At 39.6% G+C, this 20,533-nt stretch overlaps 1 protein-coding gene across 5 annotated transcripts in view; it reads right to left on the bottom strand.

Annotated features, from left to right (window-relative positions):
* The window catches only part of UGGT2 (UDP-glucose glycoprotein glucosyltransferase 2), a 176,900-nt gene that overhangs the window by 91,211 nt on the left and 65,156 nt on the right, over positions 1 to 20,533 (bottom strand). For 4 of the 5 annotated variants that reach the window (XM_032402739.1, XM_032402741.1, XM_032402743.1 and 1 more), the window contains 4 exons: positions 14,991 to 15,082; positions 9,803 to 9,953; positions 977 to 1,096; positions 22 to 107 (listed from right to left, as the gene is read on the bottom strand). The exons of the other annotated variant lie outside the window; for it this stretch is intronic. In XM_032402739.1, the coding sequence (XP_032258630.1) occupies positions 22 to 107; positions 977 to 1,096; positions 9,803 to 9,953; positions 14,991 to 15,082 (449 nt within the window). The remainder of the gene's footprint in view (positions 1 to 21; positions 108 to 976; positions 1,097 to 9,802; positions 9,954 to 14,990; positions 15,083 to 20,533) is intronic. 5 annotated transcript variants of the gene reach the window in all.

Below are 20,533 nucleotides of genomic sequence, written 5' to 3'. Positions count from 1 at the left end.
ATGTTATAAATTGACAATTACCTAAGAGGAATTTTATGATAATAGAAAAGTTCAGCAAGTTTTATAAAATCCAAGGTATATTCTTGAGCAGGATCAATAAACAGAACCTAAAAGAAAGTAGATAGTTTATAATCACTATTTTAACATTTTGGAATTTTCATGAAATTCAAGTTTAGTTTAGTTTCTGTCACTAAAAGTATGAAATTCAAGGTGCAATCTTTTTTAAAAGAAATTTCCAGCAATTCTAAAGAATTCTATATAAGAAAGAATTTCATAGGTAATGAAGGATTTCTAAAAGCTGCACATCTGAATAATACCTGGAATTTAATATCAGATCACTCATCCTTTTTTTTGGAAGCACAACACAAAGTAAACTTTTTAAGTAACAAGTGAAATACCTTATTCTAAATGTGCATTGGATTTTCTGTATTTTTTTTAAAAAGACAGTAATTGAATTTTGAAAAAAAATAGCATTAATATAACTGCTTACTCTACACTGCTGTAGGAAATAACATATTCACTTTCTTTGTGGAGAAAAAATAAAGCCCCAGCTAAGTGTTTTCTGCACATTTCACAGTTGTATCAGGTTATTTAATATTATAATAGTGAATTCATACACATAGATGATAAAGTGATATCCACGAATTTTCCCCTGAAATGTACTAAACTTTAATCTTTAATTAGTTCTTTAGAACACAGAAGGAAAAAAGTTCAATCAAATTCCTTTCAGAAAATGTGAACGTAACTCATCAATTTCACATCGGAACTATAAAAGCACATCTAAATAAGAAGAGGCAGCTTTGTGGCATCGCTGGCTCTGGAGGTCTCTCCGGCCAGTGCCACCTCAAGCTTGCTGCGTCAGGCCAAGTATTTCCCTCCGTATTACACAGATGTCTATTCACCAAGAACAGGCTAGTCCAAAAAGAATGCTGTTACCTTTATAAAAGATGTATACAAAATGTCATATAAAACTCACCAAATTATGAAAATTACGCCTTACGAAAGGTATAGTTCCAGGGAACACAGGCTTCAGAAGCTCCTGGCAACTTGCAGGCCATGTGACATACAACTCATCATTTTCTAGGTCATTAATCCACTAGAGAAGAATCCAAAAATCTGTGAACGCTATATTAAGCTAATACTTAAGTCATTTTTTTTTTTTAAGATTTTATTTATTTATTTGACAGAGAGATAGAGAGAGAGCACAAGCAGGCAGAGTTACAGGCAGAGGGAGAGGGAGAAGCAGGCTTCCCGCTGAGCAGGGAGCCTGATGCGGGGCTCGATCCCAGGACCCCGGGATCATGACCTGAGCCGAAGGCAGACGCTCAACTGACTGAGCCACCCGGGCGCTCCACTTAAGGCATTTTCAAAGCCAGTTTTCACTCTTTCAAAGTAAAAATACACAAAGATTTCTATATTTCTGATTAAATATAAGAAGCCAGTTGAATATTCTTTAAATTAAGAAATATATTATGTGCAACAATTTTATATTCCCATGGTCTTTTAGATTAAGCCTGACCCTCCTCCCAGAACTGACTTCTTCTATTCATGTTTTTCATATCAAAAATATTATAAAAATTACTCTCCATAAACCACTTGACAGAGATAAAGTGTTTATCTTAATTATCAGCAGTATAGGAGGCAGTCAGGTCCTCCACCTCCCTTCTCAAATTTTAACCCTTAGACATAAGGAAAATAAAACATGACACCTTGGATGTCTGATTCTGATCAAGAGCTAACGGTTTATACTAGAATAAGCCGCCTGCCTGAAAGAATGCTAAGAACTGGGGAAAACATGTAAACCGCTGTTCAGACGCATGGAGTAGGGTCAACCAATGATCAAGAGTGAAGGCGTGACAATCCTTGAGGGCAGGAAGCCCAGGAGACAAGCTCCATGTTCACCTCAATTCCGTCCCCAGGGACATTTTCCAAACTGCAGCTTGGAATAACTCATTCAAACAGCAAGTGACAGTCATATTGGGCTGGAAAGACAGGAGTCAAAATTAGGGTTGCCTAAATGTTAGGAGTTAAAGGGGCAGGGAAATGCAGGAGAGGGGGAAAGTGCAGGAAAGAAACCAGACAGTCCCGTCTCTCTACAAATTCCTCTCACTTGCTGACCAGGAACCTGCACGCACCCATGGCAACATCCTGGCCCCAACACCACCAAAAAACCCCAAAAAAACAAAAAACAAAACACAAAACAAAACAAAACAAAATCACTACACAGTAAGGAGACAGAAGTTGAAGTCCGAAGTGTTAAGACTTTGGCAAACACTGTACTTTGAGAAACTGACAGGGCTAGCTCCCAGGAGTAAGACACAAAGTGGAAGAGCTCCCACAAAGCCCAGAAACATGCCTCGACAGAGCCAGGTGAGGTCTGGTACTCAGGCTGCCGCAGCAAACCTGACAAGCGTTTGCTTCTGTAACTTTACAAAGGCAATTTCGGGCTCCTATCAAAAACTGCCATGCAAAAAAAAAAAAAAAAAGGGACCAAATATTAAAATGAAAGAGAAATACCAGACAATACAAAGGGACTTAGACAAGGACTTTAAAATAACTACGATTAATATATATATTTTAAAAAGAAAAAATAGATGGAAAATGTTAAGATAACTAAAAATCCATCACACGAAGAGCTAAAGGGATATTCTAGATTTTAAAACTCTGTAATTAAGAACTGTAAGAACTTCTAAAGAAGATTTAACTGCAGACTGGACATGGAGGAAGACCGTGATTAGTCAACTGGATGACAGAGCAATAGAATGTATATTAACTAAAGTGCACAGAGAAAAGAAATAATGCAAAATCAAAATGAAGGGTGAGAGAGATGAATGACACAGGCACGCGGTCTAGCAAGTGCCGCTGAAAGTCCCAGAGGAGAGGAGAGAGGAGACCAGTGGTGCCCAAGAAATCAGGTGGCCTCTACAATGGTCCAGACATGAGGTTTTGGGGAGTGTTTAACCACGTCAGAGGCAATGACTTCAGAGAGAAGACTGAAATCGCTTTGCATAGGCCCAGAGACTGAACTGCCCATTTTTTACTCTCAAGTAAATTTATAGAAGCAGCAACAATAACTGGAAGAGTGGCCTCACAAAGCTGCTTGCAGAACTGGCACTGATATTCCAATGATATATGGCCATTAGTTTTGTTGGCCATAACTCTGGCCTTTGTATCTACTGGACTACCAAGATACTGAATAAAAGATACTGTCATTAATAGATTAGAACTTATAAGACGATTTCCTCACTGTCCAAGGAGCTACAATAGGTTAGCAAATGGACACAAGATGGGTCATGGTGTTAGAGGATGAATTTCTGAGAGAAGTGAAGAACTTAAAAGACTTGAAATTTACATCTTTTGGGTTTTCTCTAGGGAGTGACATCAGCTAAAATGGCTGAGTAAGGAATTTCAAAACTCCACCCTGACACAAAAGCAGTAAGAAATTAGAATATTGGGGGGAACTCAACATTTTAAGAACTATGAAAACTAACCAAAAGCTTACAGCAAACTTGAGAGCATTTATTCAAGAAAAAGGGCTGAATCTCAGTCAGAACTGTGAGATATGTGGTGTGAAACTTATCCTAGTCCCACCTCGTGCTCCCAAGCTTATCAGTAGCCTTGAAAAGGACAGCCTGAATTCCACTATCAATATTGGAGAAAACAGAATGGACCTCATTCTGAAAGAATTTTAGTTTTTGTTTGAACTGTCTGGTGACTCCCTAGAAAACCCACTAAAAAGGCTTGTCTTTATCCTGCCTAACTCATAACAGTGTTAGAGCTGCTACCCCATTTTGTGGAAAACAATTACGGGCAAATGTTTTAGTCGCTCCTGCCTGCAGCAGTAGAAAACAGTTGGGACGAAAGCAGAGCAACCAAAACCTAGTGAGGAAAGGTTGGGGAATGAGAGGTTCTGGGAAACAGGGCTTTGAGAAGTTCTGACATATTCTTGGGATTCTAAAAGGCCGTGCACAAGCCCAGGGAAGACTGAGAAGCCCCAAGTTCCCTCCTCTGGTTTACTCTGAAGCTCTGTGCAAGCGACAAGTGAAGGCTAAGGGGGATGCAAGCTGCCTGGCTGAGGGTCCGACGTGGGCTGCTCCCTCTCCATCTGCCACACACACACACAGCCCCTATGCAAGGCTGGGAAGCTTTTGGGGTCCAGGCATTTAAGTAAATCTGTGTCTCATACTGAATAGATGACTAGGGGAATGTAACAGAGACTTCTGTGGCCACACATAAGAAAGAACACAGGCTTTACAAAATTAGTTCAGAGAAGTCACTAAACAAGTAATCAAAACAACAGCAAACAGCAACAATAAACCCAGGGAAGGTAAGAATCTGACTTTCAGAAGTGCCATACTGTAATATTCGAAATGCCTAGTTTTCAACAAAAAATTCAGAGGCACTGAAAAATCCTAAAATAAACATAAGAAAAACAATTCTATTTACAATAGCATCAGGAAGGATAAAATACTTAGAAAGAGGTTTAACAAGTATGAGACTTGTATACTGAAAGCTACAAAAGCTACATCATTGAAAGATAATAAAGAAGATCTGAATAAATGGAAAGACATCCCATATTCATGGATCAGAAGACTTAATATATTAAAATAGCGATATTCCTTAAATTATCTATGTATTCAATGAAATTTCAATAAAAATTCCAACTGTCTTTTTTCCAGAAACAGACAAGCTGATGATGCAATTCATAACGAAAGGCAAGGGTCCTAGGACTGCCAAGATAATCTTGAAAAAGAAAAAAGTTGGAGGACTCAAAATTCCAAATTTCAAAACTTACTCCAAAGCTACAGTAATCAAATAGTGTGGTGTTTGCATAAGGGGAAGATATAGATCAATGGAACCAAATTGTGAGTCCAGGGATAAACCCAGTATCTGTGGTGAGCTGATTTACATCATTATGGGGCTTGGACGGGAAATTGCTGTTATAGATTGTGGGGCTCACTGTCAATAGCAAGTTACATCCTTAACCTGGATAAAGAATTCATTTCCTCTGCCTGTGCTGGTTGGTGTTTACTAGTTTTGAATCTTATCACTGTCATCTTGGTGACAAAGATGAAGAATTAGAACTGTTTTGAGAGAATAACAAATGGCTAGGATGACTTGGGAACTTTAAGGAAAAGGAAATTAAAATGATCATAAGCACCTCAGGAATATGACTAGAGCATGAACATCACAGGATAGAAAACAGAAAACTGCAACTAGGGGCAGGGGTAATTTAGGTGGAATATGACCAAAGCCCCCACCACTGTGGACTGAAAAGGAATTACAATCCAAAGGAGCCAAACATATAATCATATGGCTGTTTTTACTGACTTAAATGAAATACTAGTGAAACCTGAGGTTCCATGGCAAGGCTAAAAACAGGAAATAAAACTATATAAAATTTAAATTGTGTCTTCTGATATCTGGGACAGAGAAACCTAGAATGGTTAACCAGGGATGGGAGAATACCCAATGACTCTCTTGAGTTTTTACTCAACTGTTAAGCAACTTTTAAGAAATAAACTGCCAAGGTTTGTTTTTGGGAAGGGTATAAATACAGAGGTCAGAAGTAATGTAATTCAGTGACTCAACTTTCTCTGTAAAGACAAAAAGTGGAGGGACAGATCCAGGGGGTGAAAAAGAATTAAAAGCAAAGTATTGCTTTCATTCTTGAATAGCTCTGTTTTAGCATTAAGATATCCAACAGATTTTCTGAGTGCTTCCTATGTGATAGGACCTGATGGATGTTGAAGATATTTAACAAAGTCCTGGTTTTTGTGGAGCTTACATTCCACTGGAAGAAGAGTATACATAAACAAATAAATGCATAATAAATGCATATCATATTGGGTGGTAGCAAATGCTATGAAGCAAAAATCAAGCTTAAGTGTGAATTAATTTTGCTGCTCTAACAGACCAAGGTGAAAAGAGTGCTCAGAACTCAGGGCTCTGCATTTTGTGCAGTTAATTTTATTTTTTTCAAGTAGGCTCCATGCCCAGTGTGGGGCCCAACACCGGCCTTGAACTCACGACCCTGAGATCAAGACCTGAGCTGATATCAAGAATAGGATGCTCAACCGACTGAGCCACCCAGGTGCCCTGTGTCAGTTAATTTTTTTTAAAGGAATCTACAGAATAAAGTGTCACAAATAATTATCTACTGAAAGCAGACACTTTCCAAGTGGAAAAGTAAAAGCATTTAATTAAGACACAAAACTGCTCTTAATAGTATGCAAAAAAATATTTTAAAAATTAAGTTATTATTTAGTCTTAAAAAGTAATAAAATTCTGATACATGCTACAACATGGATGAACCTTGACAGCAGTAAGCCTAATGAAATACACCAGGCTGAAATGGACAAACATTCCACTTTTATGAGGCACTTAGAAAAGGCAAATTCATAGGGACAGAAAGTAGAACCGAGGTTACCAGGGAGCTTGAGAGAAGGGAGTGGGGAGTTACTGCTTGATGGGTACAGAGTTTCTGTTTGGAATGATGAAAAAGGTTCTGGAAAAATGGATCATGGTGATGATTTTATGACATTGTGTATGTACTTAATGCCACCAAGTCATACACTTAAAAAGGTTAAAAGAGCGTATCTTATATATTTTTTACCTCAATAAAAAATTACTTCCCGACACTCTTAGCGGGAATGGAGAAGAACGCCTCCTTAGGCGCCCAAGAGCTGGGCCAGAGTCCGAGCCCTCACAGCAGAGCAGTGGGGAAGTGGACCGGGCGTGGGCAATGGGGACAGCAGCAGGGCTGCTCCTCCCTGGTGCTGACGGGCCTCTGCCAACCTGGGGGGACCAGGGTGTTACTTTATGAATGGAGCTGCAAAGTTTCCTTATAGATGCCTTTCTTCTTCAGTGTAGTCTTGAAACTTACGGCCCTCCTTTCCTTACCGTGGCCCATGCTCCCAGTGCTCTTCTACAAATGTTTAAAAGCATAAAGGCTTAAAATAAACGTCCCAAAGTATTAAGATTACTAACATGGTCATTCCTTTTTCTGATAAAACATTTTTAGAGAACACGTTTGTTAACTGAGCTTAAAGGTATCCAAGTCAAAGTAAAATCCAGCCAATGAGAGAAGATGGTCTAAAGAGCAGGAAAACACAGTAAGGATAAACATTTATAACAAGGCACTTAGTGCTCTAGAAAATACAATGGTAACTAATTCAGAACTTATGTAACTTGCCCTGAGTCTAAGGTCTTTATCCCTCAGGGAATATACAGCATTTCTTTGGTGCTGTTATCTTTCTGTGATTCTTGGAGGGAGGACCAAATTTGTAGGTGGGAAGGCTGGTTGGGTAGGACAAAAGTAACTGTAATAACTGAACATTTCCAAGAAAATCCCTTAAATTTTTACATGAGACGATTAGCAGGATGGTCAGAGAGGTTTTTTTCCCATTTTTTTTTTTCTGATCATGTAAGTCATACATACCCATTGCTAAAAATTTGGAATTTACAGAAGAGCATGAAAAAAAAAAAAAAAACCCACAAGTACCTATTAAACCACATCACCCATTAATAACAACACTTTATTTCCTCTGGATCTTCTGTCCATCTTTACCCATGATAGTATCATGTAAGTCTGTGTTTCTTACTTAACATGAGAGCACAGTCATTGTTGCTGGTTGCTGAGGCATGATTATAAGCATGATTCTAATGTCTGAATAATATACCCAAGCACATGGATATACAATTTACAATATTTCTGTTATATACTTAACTCATTTCTATTTGGCTTTAAGAATATGCAGCAATGATCATATCTTTGGGAATAAATACTTTTCTCCATTTCCTACTATTTCTTGATGGTACTTTCCAGGGAAATTACTTAGATCAAAATCTATAAACGCGGGAAGGACGTCACAGCCACGGCTGCTTCCAAGTCTGCGCCAATTAATACTCTGTCCAGGCGTCCTTCTATCCTTCTGCATTTCCTCAGTTAAGCTGTAGTTTTTATTATTGGTTATTAAGATTATTACGTAGTAAAGATATTATCAAGGTATCTGAATTTTTATGTTATTATGAATAAATCACCGTGTTTTCCAAATGGTTTTTGGAAATAAAGCTTTTGACCTGCTTACTGTCACTTCAAACCCATTTTACTAAGGTCTTATTAATTAAAATGCTGTTTTGGAGGAGTTTTAGTTATATAATCTGTCACATAATACTTTTATTTTCTCATTTCTAATAGTTATACTTTTTTACACTGTTAAATCATAATGGTGATATGGACATATTTATATTGATTGTGCTGTAATGAGAATGTTCTCAGAGTTTCATTGTTACAAATTATGTTTTATGTTTGTTTGAGATATTTACTTATTTGTTCAAAGAATACTTATGTTTATTGAGTACCTACTAAAACCAAGGACATAATGGTGAGAAAAAAATGGATAAAATTCCTACTTTCAAGAAGTTTATATAGTCTAGTAAGAAACAAAGACATCAAAGAATCATAGGACAAAATTATAAAATTATAATAATTCACTGTGCAAAGTATACGGAAGGACTGGTAGTTCTGTAACATAATAAATATGTATATATACAAACACACACGTGTGTGTATGTGGAGGGGCAGAAAGGGTTAACTCGGAGGGCCAGCCTGCTCACACCTTGCACCTTCCCTAGAAGGGCCTGTTTCTGTGACAAAGGTTCTCTAGGTTGGCTTCTGAGAACTCACTCTTGAAATGTTCTGATACAGTTCCTCCCAGGCTGAGGGTCCTGCTGCATGCTGTAGAGGTTTGTATGGAGTTTCTGCGAACATGAGGATGAATACCCGCTTTTCCTCGGAGGGTCTGGAGCTTCAGTGACTGAGATCAGTCACACAGACATTACATTCCCATATGACAGACCGCTTTTCGAACCCTGAACTCCCGGGTCAGGCTAGCCCGGCACGGATTGTCACACATGAAATCAAGCATGTTGTCTACGACTCCATGAGGAGCAGCTTCTTGGAAACTCCCGCCTGGTTTCCTCTGGCCTTTGCCTCCTGCTCTCTCTCCCTCTGCTGCTCTAATAGATTGTAACCAAGGGTCTAACAACTGTGAGGCTTCCTGAGTCTCTTTAGCATATCACTGAGCCTGAGGCTGATCCTGGGGCTCCTCAATACAATGCCTATATGAAAACATCTTCTAATCTGGGTAGTTGAGGTCAGCTTCTCTCAGGAAGTACTGTTTGGAGCAAAGCCTGAAGAAAGAGTGGGAGTTGACTGGATAGAGAGGGGAAACATTGCTTCCCTGGCAAAAGAGAGAAGGGAAAGTGGTGAGAGGAGTACTTCACAGTCTAAGAAATGAAAGGAGGGAGAAGGCCACTGACAGCCTCACAGGCCACACTGAGGATGGGACGGCACCCTCGCTGCAAGCAGGGGTGAGGTGAGCAGACTCCCAGTTTCCGCAGGTGGTAGCATAGACCAGAACGCTTGGAGGCCCCTGTAAGCTGGCCAGGCAAGGTTCTCACGATGGTAGGTTGTATTCTTACATTCCTCAGATTTTAATTATTTGATGTTTTGTTGCTGTTGTTCATGGGGTTACTTGGTTGTTCGTGTTTGTTTGTTTTTTTAAAGCTGGAAAGGATCCTGAAGGAGTGAGCTCTTGAGAGGAAATGCAGAGAACAGGAAGAGGGGGAGAAAAGATATGAGAATGAGAGGGGGATGAGTCCGTATTTTTACTTTTCTTCTGAGTTCGGCATCCTCTTTCAAAATGCTTAAATTTATTTGAAAGCCTGCCAATATTTGATTTTATATTAAGTCTTAAATCTAAAGGTTTTAAAAACAAGGAATTACATGAGCACTTACCATTACAGAAGAATGCCTAATATCTAATGCATAGGTATGGTCCAAAACATGTGAGTTTAATTTTAAAAATTTGCTAATATCTTCTTTGTTGATCCCAAGATTGCGGAGGCCATTCATCATTTTTCCTTCTAGTTTCAGCATATCCAAAAGACTTTTAAAGAAAAAAAATAAGTTTTATTTTGATTCGCCAAATTAAAAAAAAAAAAACCTTTAAAGTTTATAGCTTTCTTAAAGCATTAGAAATGAATTGGTATTTTTATTGGTATTTTTATTAACAGCAGGAAAAAATATTATTAAACTCATTAACAAACAAGACAAGGAGTTCTAATTAGTTACCTAGGGTAAACTCATGTTGACTTTTTTGTGTGTGGTGATAAAATCTTGTTATTTAAAAGGTAAGGCAACAAGGTATATTTATTACATTCTTTAGCAAAGAAGTGAAGATATGCTCACCCCTGAGTGAGCCAAAAATGAACGGAAAAATATCCTAGGTCACTATTTTGGTAAATCTACTATTAAAACAAGGGAAGCTCAAATAGGACCTAAAATATAAAATTTTAGCACAGAAAAAGAGCCATTAAAGCATGAAAGTTCACATCTGTTTGAAATACATATAAAAATTTCTAATCATATATATAATACTCTGAGAGCTCTTAAACATGACAGAAAATATTACTGCTAAAAAATAACAACATCAATAAATAACCCTACTGGCAAAAAGTCTGGGCAGTTTGAGTCTTTAAACACCTACTGATCAAGCTCCCACATGTGCCAGGTAAGTGCCACGTTCTTTCCAAACAGAGCGCCTCTCCCAACCCCTCAGGAAGTCCCACGTGGTGCAGGTGAGGCCCAGACAGGTGGTCTCCCGCCCACGTCCCGCAGCTGGTGCACAGAACGGGGATATGAAAGTTGTGGGAACACAGTGCCTCCCTGTAGCTGTGAAGATAAGGCTTTACCGATTGTGGTAAAGTGTGCTTATGTTTGAAAAGGTAAAACTTTACCAGGCAAGGAAGAACTTTATTACTTTTTGAAACCAAGTGTTAAAATTCATATTTATAATATTTAACCTAACTGCTTCCTTAAAAAAATCCAATCATGGAAATCACTTTGCTTTTCAGAAATGAACAGAATCAGAGTAAAGCAATATATGGATTTTAGAATACCATTCTCAGGGAGGTCTATAGAGATCTACACTTATTTTTATTTTTAAAGATTTTACTTTATTTAGGGGCACGTGGGTGACTCAGTCAGTTAAGCATCTGCCTTCGGCTCATCTCCCTTTCCCTCTGTCTGCAACTCCCCTTGCTTGAGCTCTATCAAATGAATAAATAAATCCTAAAAAAAAAAAAAAGATTTTATTTATTTGAGAGGGAGAGAGACAGAGATAGCAACAGAGATAGCAAGAGAGTAGGAGCGGGGAGGAAAGGGAGAATCACGTGGGCTCGATCCCAAGACCCTGGGATCATGACCTGAGCCCAAGGCAGATGCTTAACTGACTGAGCTACCCAGGTGCCCCTAGAGATCTATATTTAAAAAGTAAAGATCTAATATCTGAACTCTTACAAAAGCAGTTTTTTTTTTTTTTTTTAAGTATTTCAAGTTGGCCTGGAGGACTTACCTCTGAACATCTGTATCCTAAGCAGTTCTGACCACTGCTTTACAAAGCACGCTTTTTAGCCTCCCCTCCAATCTATTAGAGGATGAGTGTGGTAGAGAGAGCACTAGCTTAGATACCACAAATCACCCTTCTAATAATAAGATTTAGCTACTTCATGTGTGGCTTCTTGAAGTTCTTAACCCCTTTAGTCTAAATTCTCTTATTTGTAAAATAAGAATTGTGGACTGCATTGCCAATGTTTTCTCCATTTTTAAAATTTTATGATGCTTACTGATCAGACACTTTTTTGGGGCAACAGAACTTTAATAGTCCCCATAGCTTTTGTATCTACCATCTTTGTAATCTCAATCTAGTCTCCAAGGAAAACCACCAATAGAAAGACCAGATCGAGTTACAGGGTACACTGGAAAGAGCATGAGATTTTAAATCCTGCTACTATTTGCCAGCTGTGTCCCTATCTTTGTGTGACATTTGAGTCTTCATTTCCCTGTCTAAAAAAGAGAATGGTGATAATCACTTTATAAGGCATTAAGATTAAATTAATTCCCTACTGGGCGCACAGTTGCCCTCAATAAGCATGTTTCTTCCTTGCTCTTTTCAAATCTTGAATTTTGGCTACCAATTAAAAAAAAGGGTTCTTTAAATGTGCTAGGTCTGTTTATCAGGAAAACTCCTTATATCTCTGGAGTTTGAAACAATATAATTTATCATGCTTCTCTTTTAAATAGTTACTATCTTTAGATTTGCTCAGAGCCCTTCACCGGCTTCTCCTGCCCTAGAGGGGAAAGGTGAAAATCCGAAACCTGGTTGCACAATCTGCCCCTTGCCCACCTGTGTGACCTCAGCTTCTTCCGGCTCCTCCTCACTCCACAGCCTGGCCACAGGAGTGGATTTTCATTTTCTCAAATGTGTCACTGCTTGCAGAACCCCCACCCCCCACTTTGCCTGATCTGTCCTTTAAGTGTTAGCTTAAATGATCACTTCCTTGAAGAAATCTGACATTTCTACTGTCCCCATGTTCCACCAAGAACTAGTTTAAATCTCTGGAGTTATATACTCCCAGAGCACTGCACTTTATCTTTTGTAAACTTACTGCACTATCATTATATATTTACTATCAGTTATCCCACTAGACCACTTATTTCTGTCTTCTTCACCACTACACCCCCAATATCTACCGTTTCTATAGCATAGTAGGCACTCAGATATTCACTGGACTCAATTTTAGTATTGATTTTATAATACTGAATTTTAATGTTACATGCATTACAAATACATATTTAATCAAGAGCCCCAAAGGATTCTGAGCCAGACAACTTCATTAAGATACAGAGAAAAACCACCCAAGTAGGGATATCAAGACACCTTTGTTACGTCTTTCTTTCTGGTAGGTATACTGTGGGGACACGGCTCAAGCAGAACAGGTTGGCTATCAAAATGATTAACATCCACTTTGTACCAGTTTGTCTGCTCAAATCTGTGGTTGAGGTGATTGCTTAGAGAAAAAGATGTGTCAGTGGTTCTAAGGTAGAGATGTGAGACACCATTTATGGACCTCCTCAAATTTACTCAGCCCTACCTGCCTTCCTCCCTGGCCATGGCCTTCTGCAGCTAACCTCCCCGGGGGATGAGAGCCAGGCTTGGACCAGGCCTTGACCCAACCAGTGCCGACCGGCTGGGCCCACCGAGGCTCGGGCCCCTCCCACTACCTCCAGGGTCCGAAGGCGAGGACTGCATCAGTCCTCCACAACCCACAATGCAGGGAGAGGTGGGCAGTAGGAAAGTCAGTCCTCTACAACCCACAATGCAGGGGGAGACGGGCAGTAGGAAAGTCAGTCCTCTACAACCCACAATGCAGGGGGAGACGGGCAGTAGGAAAGTCAGTCCTCCACAACCCACAATGCAGGGGGAGACGGGCAGTAGGAGAGAAGCGTAAAATAATTCCTCACTCCCGTTCTTTCCCCAAACGGGTAATTCTGCAATACTAGTCACAGGGGACCTCTCTCTGGATCTAGGATATAACCTCAGGAACATGACATTTTCCTTCCTTCTCCTCTTTCCTGAATCATTCTCTTCCAGGATCCACACTGATTTTATTCTCCATGTTCTGATTTCTTTCTGGGAATTTATTTTGTGCTAAAAATGTCAGAAGATATAAACATCCTCACATCTTTTCTTGTCCTCCTTGAAGGGCCTCAGAGGAGATGCAGCTCGTGATCACATCAGTGAGGAACAGAATGTGTCACAAGTTGCACGGATCACTACCCACCAGCTGCAGGAGCTAAGGGGGCTGTATTTCCTGAATAACCTGCAGCCTTTCTAAATAACTGGGCAAAGTGTTCTGCTAGGAAAACCTTCCCAAAATCTACCCACCACTTACTCCCTCTCTTAAACCCGTTTTCACCATTCCTGAGCACAGATGGAATTTCTGTCCTGCTGAGGCCTGCAGGCCAGCAGCTAACAACCGCTTTACTCCTGCTGTGGAGAGTGCTTACCCGATGTATCTTAGCTATCATTTTCCCCAAGGATCCAACTAAATAAAGAGAAAAGCCTCATTTGGGCTACTGTATTTCTCAGTCTTTTGTACATTTTCCTACTCTTCCCAAACTGGTAAGAAAAGGAAATAAACATTTAATCAACTGAAGTTCAATGGAAGTATATTCAATTGAATTAAAATTGAATATCTGAACTAAAGTATTGTGTTTACTAAATTTATCTTATAAATACGAATTTTTAAAGTAGTTTTATGCTTCTCTTTAAAAGTAAAATAAATTCAGTTTGGTTTTTCTTCTATTTGGCCCATCACTAATTTGTGGATCAATGCTCATGACAAATACAAGACTTTCTAATTTTGCCCTACAGCATTTTTTTTAAAAGATTTTATTTGGCGGGGGGACACACGAGCAGTGGGATGCACAGAGGGAGAGGAAGAAGCAGGCTCCCTGCTGAGCAGGGAGACCAACATGGGGCTCGATCCCAGGACCCCAAAATCTGGACCTGAGCCAAAGGCAGACACTTAACCGAATGAGCCACCCAGGTGCCCCTGCTCTACAGCATTTTTGAATAATTTTTTTTGACCTACAAAAATAGACAACACCCTGAATTCTACAATTTCAAATTTCCTTTCTTACAAATACAAGTACTTTAAACTCTTTAATTCCATTCTTCTGGGAAAATGTCCTGTGTTCCTTTCAATTCCTTTCTGGAGGGTAGAGTCCCTGGCTGCTCAGTGCAGTCCCATGGAACTTCCCTGCTAAAGGACAGACCTACTAAGGAAAGACAGTTTCCAAAAATATGACAAGTACAGGCGCAAGGTTTAGAAACTTCAGTTTTCACATCTGAGCAAATGTCTCCAAGGTCTCTCCCAGGTCTGCATTCTAAGACATTTGAGAGTATTCTAGCAAAATAATAGAATTGTTTTGCACAAAAACATGTCTTTGCTTTACCTTTAAAGTGATTATTTGCATTTTGGCAAATACTAAATTCAGGACAATATTTTCCCTTATATAAATCACAGTTTATATTAATATAAACTAATACACAGTTTTGTATTAGTAATTTAATACTTACCTAAAAGGATCATAAGCACTCATATCAACACGAAGTCCATTTATGAACAGACAAGCATCACCTGGCTGAATTTCAAATCTATAATGAAGACCCTTGAAATAGAGCAGGGTAATAGTCAACCAAGTCATAGAACAACAGCACGATCTATGCCAGGAATCGGCAAACTTTCTACAGAGTTATACAGTAACTATTTTAGGCTCTGCTGGCCATGTCATCTCTGTTGCAACCACTCACCTCTGTTCTGTAGCACAGAAGCAGCCACACAACATGTAAACCAATGGGCATGACTGTGTTCCAAGGGAACTTGTATTTATGAAAAGAGGTGGCAGGCCGGATTCGGCCCATATGTGGCTAGTAGCCTGCCCACCCCTAAGCTAAGTGATGGAAATCTCATGATAGGTTAGACACACAAATACCTGAATATTTTGATTCTGCAATATATATTAAAGTTCTAATTCTAGGGCAATTACTTACCTAATATATCTTACAACGTGTGTGTGCATGTAGGCGCATACACACTTAGAATTTGATAGTTGCCACACTCCTAGTCTTTAATATCCCAAGACTCAAAACTTTGGTGTATTTGTAAACATCTGTTGGAGATCACTCTAAATTCATAAAGGTGAAACACATAATGCAGTGTTTCAATGTTCATCTTTTTTTCATTCAGTAGATGTTCCCTGAGCACCTGCTTTGAGCTAGAAACCAATCCAGGCACTAGGGCAGTGACAAAAGTAAAGAATGTAATGTTCTTGCCAGTACAGAATAGTTATTAAGATAGTGGTGAGGGGGGGTCATATCAACTTTAAATCCTAGTCTTGCTATTTAGTCTTGGAAGAGTTGGACAAAGTTACTTTGCTTCCATATGTCTCCGTTTCCTCATCTGGAAATTGGAGTACTTACTTCTATCTCACAGGTAATAAAGTATAAATGTGATATGTATCTGTGTCTGGTCATACAGGCAGCACTCACAAGTGAAGCTTTTATTACTATTATTATTAGGGCAGGCAAATTCATTTAAAAGGAAAAACAACTTCAAAACAGTACATTTCAGTGATGCCACATGGTAAGTGACCTAACAGAAGTTAGTATAAATTATTCTAGAAAGGCAGGTGAAGCAACTAACAAGAAGAGATTCAGAGAAGGTTTGGCAGAGGGGAATTTTTCTGTATGTTATCACTCACCACAACAGTTTACATAAAGAGGAGAGAAGGAACTAAATTTGTAACAGGACAGAAAATATTTCCACTTGATTTATACAGAATACTAGCAAGAGGTTAAACTCTAACATGAGAAGATTCATAGGTGAAACTCTGATTTATCTTTAACTATTTCTATGCCTTTCTATCAAACACTTATTCTAAGAAATCTGCATTCTAACTTCAAAATCTACAGACGCCTAATGAACTCATCGCTTATTTTCCCAAAACTTGCACTGAACCCTCATACACATTACGTCAAGCTCTCTCCAGCACTTCACTCATTTTAGGCATCTCAGTAAGAAGCAAGCACAGGGCGCCTGGGTGGCTCAGATGGTTAAGCGTCTGCCTTCGGCTCAGGTCATGATCTCAGGGTCCTGGGATCGAGTCCCACATCGGGCTCCCTGCTCCTTGGGAGGCTGCTTCTCCCTCTGCCTCTCTCTCTCTCTCTCTCTCTCTCTCATGAATAAAAAAAAAAAAAAAAAAAAATCTTTAAAAAAAAAGAAGAAGCAAGCACATCAAGCACACAGATCTACACTAAATCGCTAATTCCCTCCAGAATGTTGATGTCGGCTGCAGTGCCTTGGTCAAAGATCGTCACAACAGGGTAACCAACTGAACTCAGTGGATCTGACTGCTGAAATACTGTCTGTCAGTCTACTGGAGACCGCTGCTGACAAATTCTTTCTCATTCCCCTCAGAGGAGTAAGCCTCTTACTCCTCTGTAAGGAAAATTACCCAGAGTGTACGATTTAAGGCAGATTTTTGCAAATCAAGAGGTTAAGACTTCAGTTTCCAGCGATATGATGAACCAGAGATCTTGAAATCCTACTAAAAAATGCTAGATTAAAATATTAATAATGTCCTCTAAATAGATGGTTTAGTTTTTAAAAGTAAAGACTTCATTTAAGGGCAGAGAAGTAGTAGGAATATGAGTCCAAGGATATAAGCAAACACTGAAGGCCCTGTACCTAGGAAATCTCAAGCTTCCTAGGTGGCCTAAAGCTTGGGGCTTAGAGGGCTGATCTCAGAAGGACAGCAGGCGAAGCTTTGGGCCCACTCAGGGCAGGGAGGAGCGTAAGAGATATCCTATGCACACAAATGAGTCTTACACTCACAGTGAAAGGTGACCTAGAAAACAAATTGCCCCGCAGAAACAGCATAGAAGCTTGCTGGTCTCACCTTGGTTCTTGGTGAGGTAAGAAGAGGTCTTCTTTCTTTCTTTTTTTTTAAGATTTTATTTATTTATGTGAGAGAGCGAGAGCGCACACAAGCAGGAGAGGCAGAGGGAGAGGGAGAAGCAGACTCCCCGTTGAGCTGGGAGCCCGATGCGGGGCTTGATCCCAGGACCGAGATCATGACCTGAGCCAAAGGCAGACGCTTAACCATCTGAGCCACCCAGGTGCCCCAAGAACAGGTTTTCAATAAGAATTCATGACCTCTTTCATCTTCATAGGAGCTTGAGGCTGATTTCACATTATTTTTAAGGTCCAAAAAATATACACCGACCTTTTATTTGAAGTGGAGTTAAGTTGGGAGTGCTCTTTGGCTTTGAGCAGAAACAAATTCCCAATGAGAAACAGAACTTCATTCAAAAAAAAGAGGGACTACATTGCAACATATCCCCCTTTAACAATAGATGGAGCTGGGCCATTACCTGAAGCTAAAAAAATTCCAACTGAGTGGATCTCAGAAGACTGGTTTGAGCTTTCTAATGGTAAATTTTTTTATAACTATGTCTGGAGGCCCTTAAGCTGAAACTGCATCCATCTGAAGTCAGATATATCTTAATGTAGGAGATGTCCTTTTGTTTTGTTTTTTTCCAGGATGAGTGATGAGAGAAGATAAAATTTTTTAAAAAATGTTCTACAGAAGAACTTTTGGAAAGGATATTCTAATTTAGGGATTTTCTTTAGAATTCTAAAATTTTCATACCTTTTAAGTAATTAGTTCACATAATTAGAAAAAGTGTGAGCTTTTATTTGGATTAGGTATAATCCTTTACTTGGATTTTGTATTTAAATACCTGCATTTGGTTCATTACATAATTATGAAATTGAAACAATAGGTTTCACAACTACTGAAGTAAAAAAAAAAAAGTTACCAGATTACCCTCTCATATCTCCATTTTATTCCCCCAAATGAAAAAATGTTATGGAATTAAACAGCTCTTACAGTAAACAATAACATATACACATTGGACTGACATTTAAAAATCACCAAAAGTAGGGGCACCTGGGTGGCTCAGTCGTTAAGAGTCTGCCTTCGGCTCAGGTCATGATCCCAGGGCCCTGGGACTGAGCCCCACACTGGGCTCCCTGCTCCTTGGGAAGCCTGCTTCTCCCTCTCCCTCTCCCACTCCCCCTGCTTGTGTTCCCTCTCTCGCTGTGTCTCTGTCAAATAAATAGAAAAAAATCTTTAAAAAAAATAAAATCACCAAAAGTAGATTCTGACCAATATCTGATTAAAATAACAATTCTGAACTTCAAAGGGAAATTTGCTGTACTTTGGAGTGAAAGCAGTTGCCTCCTGAATAAAACCAAACCCAAATTCACTTATACAACTTCAGCATGGTCATATCTTCTGAATAATCTCTGCATGAGTTCAAAGTCAAACCATATAAAAACCTATACACAGGGACGCCTGGGTGGCTCAGATGGTTAAGCATCTGCCTCCGGCTCAGGTCATGATCCCAGGGTCCTGGGATCGAGCCCCACATCGGGCTCTGTGCTCAGCAGGGAGCCTGCTTCTCCCTCTCCCTCTGCCTGCCTGTCTGCCTGTTTGTGATCTCTCTCTCTCTCTGTCAAATAAATAAATAAAAAATCTTAAAAAAAAACACAAAAACCTATACACAAAGAATTCTCATGCTCATTCAAGCACCTTTCACCCGGTCTCACGGCCCCTCTTGGTGGCCCAAAGAGGTGATTGGGGTTTTCTCCCCAGTTTCTTATTCATCCTTCTGGTGTTCCTTTATGCAAACACTAAAATATACAAATAAATATCTTGTTTTCCCTGTTTTCTTTCACAAAAGAGAGACTTGCTAACTGAGGGCACTATCAAACTTTTGAATTCATACAATCTGGTGTCTCAGTTTAACTCTGATCTGTATTTCTTATTATGAGTGAAGACAGATCATCATTTTACATATTAAAGACCACTATTACTTCTTTTTCATATGTAAAACTTTTATTTATGTGTTGTACGGGAATTGTACTCTTTGGTGTGGATGGATGAGATGCCACAGCAGTGACCTACGTCCAGGGTGTTCGTGTGCCCAGTCCATGCTCAGGAACACTGAAGGGACACCCCAGGATTCCCGGCCTTCTAGTCACCACCACCCTCTCCTCTAAGGCTGGAACTCCAGGGTTTTTTTTTTAGGCACCACTCACACTCGTATCCCACGTGGTTGTGGGTAACATGGACTTCTAGTCCGATCGCATTTAGCCAAGATTAATAACACAAAATCCATGACCATCCTTGTCTTTCTCCCGGCACGCTCTGAGGGAGACGGCTAACCAAGATGACCATATACACCATGATTATTTATTTTACTGATTAAATTCAGATTTCTTGCTCTGAACGCAAAGAGATGTCAAAATTATTTCACTGACTCCAAATGGAGGAGAGATGGAGAAGGTGAGGCAGCAGTGGCCCCGGGGACCCTGACCGGGCCGGAGCAGCTGGGGGCCACCACAGATGAAGAGTGACAGGGCATGATGGTCGCTAACAGGCTGTGCTGGTGCGCACGTGGGGCAGGTCCCTACTGCTCTTTTAATGTTTCAGAGTATTCCTGGCTAGGATGCCTTGCCTATCTTTTTCACATGAATTTTTAGATTCGTCAAGTATCAGAAAAAAAGAAACTCTTGATATTTTTATTAGGTTCTGATTACATCTATAAATTAACGTAGAACTGACTTTGTTGTAATCTTCCAACATAAGAACGCCCACGGGGCGCCTGGGTGGCTCAGTCGTTGAGCATCTGCCTTGGGCTCGGGTCATGGTCCCAGGGTCCTGGGATTGAGCTCCACATCGGGCTCCCTGCTCCACGGGAAGCCTGCTTCTCCCTCTCCCACTCCCCCTGCTTGTGTTCCCTCTCTCACTGTGTCTCTCTCTGTCAAATAAATAAAATCTTAAAAAAAAAAGAACGAACACCTACAAGGAGTGTTTCAAATTCTTCCTTATATAGGCTTTATCCACTTGTTTATTACTAGATGCTGTTTCTTTCGCTATTATGAGTCTTTTTCTTTTCTTTCTCAAATCTTCCAACTAGCTGTCTACAATACATGGAGCCTACTGGTATATATATATATATATATATATATATATATATATATATATATATAT

The sequence above is a fragment of the Phoca vitulina genome, unplaced genomic scaffold (assembly GCF_004348235.1).
Source record: "Phoca vitulina isolate PV1807 unplaced genomic scaffold, GSC_HSeal_1.0 scaffold5, whole genome shotgun sequence".
Taxonomy (NCBI): domain Eukaryota; kingdom Metazoa; phylum Chordata; class Mammalia; order Carnivora; family Phocidae; genus Phoca; species Phoca vitulina.
Note: the sequence above shows the minus strand (reverse complement) of the source record. Positions and strands in the feature narration are given on the sequence as shown.